The sequence below is a fragment of the Botryllus schlosseri genome, chromosome 4 (assembly GCF_051294905.1).
Source record: "Botryllus schlosseri isolate E-star chromosome 4, Bs_hap1, whole genome shotgun sequence".
Classification (NCBI taxonomy): Eukaryota; Metazoa; Chordata; class Ascidiacea; order Stolidobranchia; family Styelidae; genus Botryllus; species Botryllus schlosseri.
In genome coordinates, this window is record NC_137239.1 from 18579186 (window position 1) to 18586786 (window position 7601).

The window sequence follows — 7601 nt, forward strand, 5'->3', positions numbered from 1 at the left end:
TGAAAATTGATAGTCGAGTAAGGTAGATCAACTCTAGAGAATTCAAAGAAGATACCCTCACCTTGCCAGGATCATTCTTGGTTCGCGCTACTTTCGTGAAACATTTATTCAAGGAAAGATTGTGTCGAATAGAATTCTGCAGAAAAGCAAATACGGTACAATAAATCGTGGTGGATTACCAGAATCGATGGATTACGAAATTACTGTGCTGGTGTTTTGGATTAATTGCGGTTTCTACTTCACTAGTGTCTCAAGTCAAAGCAATTAGGGTCTACTAGAGATGCTTTGAGTTCAAGACACACTTTTTTCAGTTGCCATGAAGAAATGCCTATTACATTAAGGAACAGGGATCTTTTATATACTTTAATATTGTTAGTTATTACGGTCGCGCTAACCGCAAGTATCAATATATAGAGTCTTACAATCCCTTTCCAGCCTTAATCGAATCATGCCTAGCATGCAGACTTGTGCCATATGCAGATATATAGGCCTACAATCACAGTAAGTTATCGATGGATTGGTATCATTTTCATGATTTTTATGGTCACTGCTATCATATAAAAACATCTCTACAGCAGCAATGTGAAACAGCTATATATACTCGCCGTAGTTCAATGCTAATAGACAATGTTACAATCATTGAGGATGGTAAATCTGCAATCTCAAAACTTGCCGGGCCATGTTGCCAAAAGTAATTCGATGGCATTTCGTCACGAAAGCTTATGAAACTAACCACAAATTTACCAACTTTTATTTGAAGCAGTTGCATGGCACGATTTTTAATTAAACTTGAGAACAAATTAGACTCAGCAATTTTACATTACTGACCACTTCATGTTGAGCTAAAATACCACCATGCAGTGAATCATATGTTGCTGCCGTGCTGGGGAATTATTGGATATAATAATTGGATTACGATTGCCAGCACCACGCATCCCATAAAGACTAATCAATAATTTAAAGGATCATACATATCATTGAGAGCATCAATGCAATATATTACCATAAAACTAAAGGCTATAATATCACGACTATGGAATGGTTACGCTCAGAAAATTGAGCATCTATCATCGTAATGTTTGATCGTCCATAGATTACTACCGACGGGAGTTAATCTATGGGGCATTACATTCGCTTACACAACCCACTGCCTTCTAGGAATTTCAAATAGTTTTAATGTAGAAGTTATTGCTCATGGATAAATTAGATTTATCATTGCATGCCTGGATGGATTAAGATGACGGTATTATATCAATGTAAGTTAGACAAAGTATTTATACAGAAACTGTCCAGCACAATGCATTTCTAACGGTTAACCAGATAGTAATCGATCAAAACGGATAGCCTAATATTTTGAAATCAACAGAAAATCACATTAAATGACAAAGATAGTAATTTTGCTAAACAAGTCACATCATAATTGATATTGGCTGAGTCTAAAATTTACGAAACACTTACCTTCCAACCATTTCCAACTTCTTGATAATAGGGAAAGTTTTCGCAAATCCAATTGTATATTTCATTCAGTGTCATCTTTTTCGTTTTAGAGGAGTTGATTGCAAGCGTGATCAAATTAGCGTAACTGCAAACAAGGGCGAATGTTTGTATAAGATTAGTTTCAACGAATTTCAGGCCGACACAAAAAATAGCCGCAATTACAAGCATGTATAATACATAACCTTAGAACAGGGGTCACCAACACGAGGCCCGAACGCGACCCGCGAGGTCATATTTTGCGGCCCGTGACCGTATTTGAGATTTTGGAAGAACGCTTGGAAAAGCATTTTGAAATGCAGGAATTGATTTCAGTTTTAAAATATTGTTGTTCCCTTCATGGCCAAGCTTTATGAGGAGATAGGTTTGCAGCAAGTACCGTGTCCACCTAATCCCTATATGGATTATTTAGCCGCTGAAAAGTGTTGCCAAGTATGCTGCGCAGCTCATAGTTCAACATAGAATGAAAGTGATGATCATGATACGCGTATTTTTTGTTGTATTTGTATTACCTTAATAAAATATTATTTCCTTTGTGGCAACTATGCCCGTCCCCATGCTAGAGAGCACAGTGTCGTACTGACCTAAAGTTTTAAAAACGTGGCAGTTAAAACTCGATGGCCTATTTTATCTCGATAATGAATTCATGCGGCCTCAAAATCATTTGGAAAGTGACCCACGACGAGCCGTGTTGAGTTGGCAACCCCTGTTAGCCTACAGAATATGTATGATCCGCAATATTGTAATATTTGTGATGAATGGAAATGGAATCAGTTTGAAAATATTATATAATATCCGACCTATTTTCATCCAACATCTGACAGGATAAAGTCCCCATTAAGTTGAATTAGACTAGGCTAACAATATCCTTTGTTTTGAGCGTATCACAACACAGTGACTTTATATAGTAAAGCATCTAGCGGGATTCAACTTTGAAAGAAAGAAAAGGGCGGCAAACAGTTTAGATGCTTCAAATCAGTTTGTTCTACGATTTGTGTTGTACTTTAGCACGTTAACGACAAGAATATATCTTAGCCAGAGGCTTCATTAGCTTACTTATGAAATCTCAACCTCACAAAATGTATCGAAGTACTTTGCGTTGAAGGAAAAGAAATGACCATAGAACTTGGAATAGAACTTGACAAAGAGAATGAAAAATACCTGTAAGGAGGTTTTCCGTCTTTGGTGGCGCTACCCTCTGAATCTCCGTTTGACTTTTTAGACTGACCTCCACCTTTACCTCCGTTACTTATGTTCTTCACATTTATCCTGGATAGGCACAGTTGACGATGTAGTTAGTTTTGATGTAATGATTCACTGAATTATCAGGTCAAAGTAGTTACCGAGTAAAAGCCTCGCAGTGGCACACAGGGAGAAAAAATCTGGCTCATATATTCATGGGGTGAAAATCGAAGAGGATAATATCGTGTTATTGGTCGAATTTTAGTAACCGAAGACCGGGGCATGGAAAATTATCAAGTATATTCACATTCAGCAACAATCCGACCTGTACAACACCGATGCTTGAAACATATATTCTGTTCATGATATATGAATTCAAATAGATATAACTACAGGGCTGTATCGAGATAGAGACAATCCGGCCTATATTATGCATCTATTCGAGTTCGATCATACAGAGACCATTCAGATATCAGTGACTGTCATGTCATGACACATTGGTAAAGACGGTAACAATAAGATTCTGCACCAAACAACATAATCAGAAAGTTATTGGCTCATTTAGCAAACAATAAATATGACATGGAGCTCTATAACAAAGCATTACACTGTTCCCTCATGTTTTTGGGTGCTATACAAGACGAACGCGGTTTCAGCAGTTGCCTTGGTGTTTTTAATATACTCACAAGTATCAGTTTGGTGCAGAAATAATTCACAAGCGTTATTACGTGATGGTGATTCCAAGACATGAACAAAATGAACAGCAATTGCTCGGCTCAAGTTACATTAATTCATATTCGATGCGCACTGGCTTGGTTGGCCCTTTCGGTAGCATAACACGGATGAAAACCAACACTCACTGTTGCAACCAGTCCATCGACGTCAAACTTGAGTTGCAGTCTTGTGCCAAATCGGACATCTTGGGATGTAAAATGTCACACATATATAATTTTTATCCAAATTTCTACGACGACCTGAAAGGACATACAAAAGAAATTGCGTTGGAAAGATTGGCTACCGACCTTTTACCACAGACTTTATGAAAATACTTCACCATAAATCAGTCTCAAACTAAACCAAACTTATATTCAGTCTATCCTCTATACCTGTGTACAAATATGTCACGCTACATGTAATTTCATCAGTACATTGGTATCATAATTTACAAACGTTGATGGTGATGAAATACGTGAAGTGAGATTCAACTAGTTTCCAAGGCAGTCAAGTCAATAATGACCACAACATGTGGTGAAAACAACTAGCAGTGTTAACTTTCTCAGTCATGCATGGAAATTGAAAGCAATAAAATATCAACTGTAATCGTGGTCATCTACATCTACAAACACCGCTTATTAATCTCACGCTGCTTATTCACGTATCACTAATTACATATGTGTATGCCGGACGTGTGTGCTTTGGACAGAGGGGATTGTGGGAGGAGTTTGTCATAGATAAGTGAAAGAGTAGCAGTTGAGAATTTTTCAGTCACTGAAGAGCCAGAGCTGCAATTCTATTCATGAAAGAGTCTGTGCTTCCTAGTTCAACACTGAGACACAAGAGAAGCAAACCATCTAGTTTGCACCACATATTTTTCCCCTCAATGCAATCCGTGGATGCCGAGCGCCTAGCGAGATAGCCGAGGATACCTGTTTTCGTGTCTTTGGTCTGACCTGCCGGGGATTGAACCCACGACCTACCGATCAAGAAGACGGACGCATAAACATTACACTAGGGTTACCATACGTCCTCTTTTAAGAGGATTTGTCCTCTTTTTTGACTTTTTTGAAAGTGTCCTCGGAGGACGCCCTTTTGTCCTCTTTTTTGAGATTCTGTCCTCTTTTTTGAGAATTTAGGTCAATTTAGAGCAAATTGCGAGTGATATGCCGTAAATTAGCACAGAGCTAACGCTCCGGCGGGCATTTCGGAGTGAAAAACAGTTATTTTAGCTCTGGGCGGAAAGATGACCCTTTTTTTTTTTAGTCATCCACCTAGCAAAGCGGGAAGAAAAACGGTATCTTTTTTTTTTTTTTTAGTCAACCGATCACAAAGTGGGAAAAAGAATTCTTCTCCGGTTTTGCAAGTCTCAAATTTCTGAAAAAGTGTCCTCTTTTTAGATTTCCAAAATATGGTACACTATCTCGCTCGAAGAGTTCGAATGATCTAAATCAGTGGTTATTAACCTTTTTGGATGACGGAGCCGCATTTTAAACTTCAGAGTAGGTATGGAGCCGCATGAAAACACTCGAGTAGGCTACTTGTAAAGAAAATTCAATGGTGGCTAGCATACCTCTAAATCTCACCATCGATTTAATTCAAAAGCATACACATAAATTTCTATAGATTCTACACCTGTTATTTTAACATTGATAGACACAGATTGGCGAGGGATATACATGGAAATAAACTGCAAATGCATATTATTACTACAACATACTATTATGTCAAAATGTGATAGCTCTTCATACATTCGAGCACTTAATGCACAAGTTTGCGGGGTATTGCACGATAATGATATTGGACTTATTGCAATTTATACTTGACTAATAACCGTTGTTTTGATGTTAGTAAAATTGCGTTGAAATTTACTCTTCACAGAGACGATATATAAAGTTCTATGACCAGCAGAACTAAAGATACATCCTTGTTTAGCGGGTATTCATCCATGCATTTGACGCTAGTCTGCAAGGATTCTCTTTCCCGGTTTTCAGATGCAGCCCTGAACGGATTTAGAAACAAACAACGACTGGACTCGTCTATTATATTTTTGTGGCATATTTAATGGTCAATCAGAACCCCCAGAAGGCTCTGAGAGCCGCGGTTGGGAATCACCGACTTAATTAATTCAAAACTGATTTCTAATTATCTTGATCGAAATATTATAGGTTTATAATGGTATGCAGCGTTCTTTCTCACTCTCTACTAGTTACTGACCATCACCCCTGACGAGTGTCAGCTTAAAATATTTCAATATAGATATATTATTTAATCGTGTATCGAAGACCTGTACGTCCAAGATTCTCTTCATAGAAATAGTACTAATTGATTGGCATTCCATTTTTTACCTACAATGATTGTGCAGGGGGGGGGGGCATGTACAAAGTGCTCACTGAATTCTGCATGAGCTGGTTACGTAAGGTCTTGCAAAAAGTCAACATGTCATCCCTTAATGAATTAAAACTGTTTGCGGAATAGTAGGAATTTAAGTGAAGCAAAAATACTTTATAACCGTCGCTTCAGACTTCATGACTAAATGCGTGGTGAAGTTGAATTAACCAGTCCTTGTGCACACTTATGGGAGTACCGTAGCGCTATAGTCTATACCTCTACGATAAGTACTTTCAGAAATAATACACAATGCTGCTAAGAAATCACTGTATAATTCGTCAATTCTAATAGCATGCGGAGTAGAAATCGTAGATATGCACCCTTCTGGCCCTTTCCAATATTCCTGCTGCAAAAACGCCATACAATACCAATAACTCTGGTTAACAATGGTATCAGAAGAATATCATCATGTCAGCAGAATGTTATTGAAGACATAGCCTACTCCTAAGGGAACTGAGCTAATGCATCATTATATGGATTTTAGAACTGCAATAACTAGATGGAATCTCTGCAGTGAAGAGATAAACGGTGCGCGGCATCTTATAATTCTTCCGTAGGTTTTTAAATCATTCGAGTTGATCAACTTAAATGGCGAACATGTCAAGACATGTCATGGCTATTATCGGTGGCTTTGCCCTGATAAATCCTCTGAGATGACACTGTAAGATGCCCATGCATATATTATTTCGATGATATTAGCAGCCCGGTGAGCTCACGTACTCTAATCGACGTTGTTTCGTCATTAAATAACTTGTAAATTTGTCATTTTCCGAAAAGAACAGTAGCAGTCCATGTAAACGGCGTACGTAGTAACATTCCTTTCACGGTTCATTAGTTAGGAGCTACCAACCGCCTGTCGCCTGGGGCATTCTTCAATGATAAACAATGACGTTTAGCAATAAGCCTTGTGAAGCATAATAAACTGGATAATAAAGCTGGTAATACCATATTTTCAGATAAATCCCTTGCGACAAAAAACCTTGATGCAGTATCTGACCACTGTTTCTTAATCTAAGATCTGACACATCTTCTCCGTTACGCTCCGTTTATCGCTTCGAAACACCACAAGATTGCAATAAGCTGAAAAGATAGGAAGGGGTCGCGACGATATGGAGTGATCAAACACCCACCTTGACAGAAACATGTAAATGAGAGGCATCTACAAGGCGATTCCAGCTCTCTGCACCGTCCCATTGTGACTGGAGCGTCGCATTGAACGTTGTCTGTGTCTGGAGCGGATGAAAAATACATAATCCAACCATTATTACGATCTTCTCCCATAACTACGTCACTAGCTCCCTGTACCGTGTAGTCTTCACTGATAGAAACTCTGAGCTCGACTGCTTCCCTCCTTTACATGGAAAATTTAGCGAAGCTGGCGACGTAAAAAGGTCATCAATTCGACCAGGCCCAATTACCGGTTGAGGTGTCTTACCGGTTTTCGTGTCCATGAGGAGCCTTGACGTCAAGACACTGGCGTTAAGGACAGGGTTACCGTACGTCCTCGTTTAGGGGGATTTTGTCTTCCTTTTGAAGGAAATTGAAAATGTATTCCGAGGACTCATAAATGTGTTCCTTTATTTGGAAATTCGTCCTCCTTGACAGATTCGGGAGACAACTGAAAGTGATGACCTTTTTTTCACTAAATATTGAAAATCAGCCGTCTTCAGCTGATTTGATAAAAGTGTCCTCCGGCGGGGGAGATAGTGTAGTGGTTACGATAAGCGCCACCAATCTGACGAACCGGGTCGATTCCCGTCGGAGGTTTATCCGGGCTCCTCTTCCCCGCCGTTGCCGTTCTTACGGCGACAAAAAAAAAG

At 39.0% G+C, this 7601-nt stretch overlaps 1 protein-coding gene across 1 annotated transcript in view; it reads right to left on the reverse strand.

Annotated features, from left to right (window-relative positions):
• LOC145437230 (forkhead box protein J2-like) overlaps positions 1-3782 on the reverse strand; it is a 31247-nt gene extending 27465 nt beyond the window's left edge. The window contains exons 1-4 of the mRNA XM_080314423.1: positions 3537-3782; positions 2656-2763; positions 1459-1582; positions 62-136 (exon numbers count right to left, since the gene is read on the reverse strand). Coding sequence (XP_080170549.1) covers positions 62-136; positions 1459-1582; positions 2656-2763; positions 3537-3619 — 390 coding nt within the window. The 5' untranslated portion in view covers positions 3620-3782. The remainder of the gene's footprint in view (positions 1-61; positions 137-1458; positions 1583-2655; positions 2764-3536) is intronic.
• Between the last annotated feature and the right edge of the window lie 3819 nt (positions 3783-7601).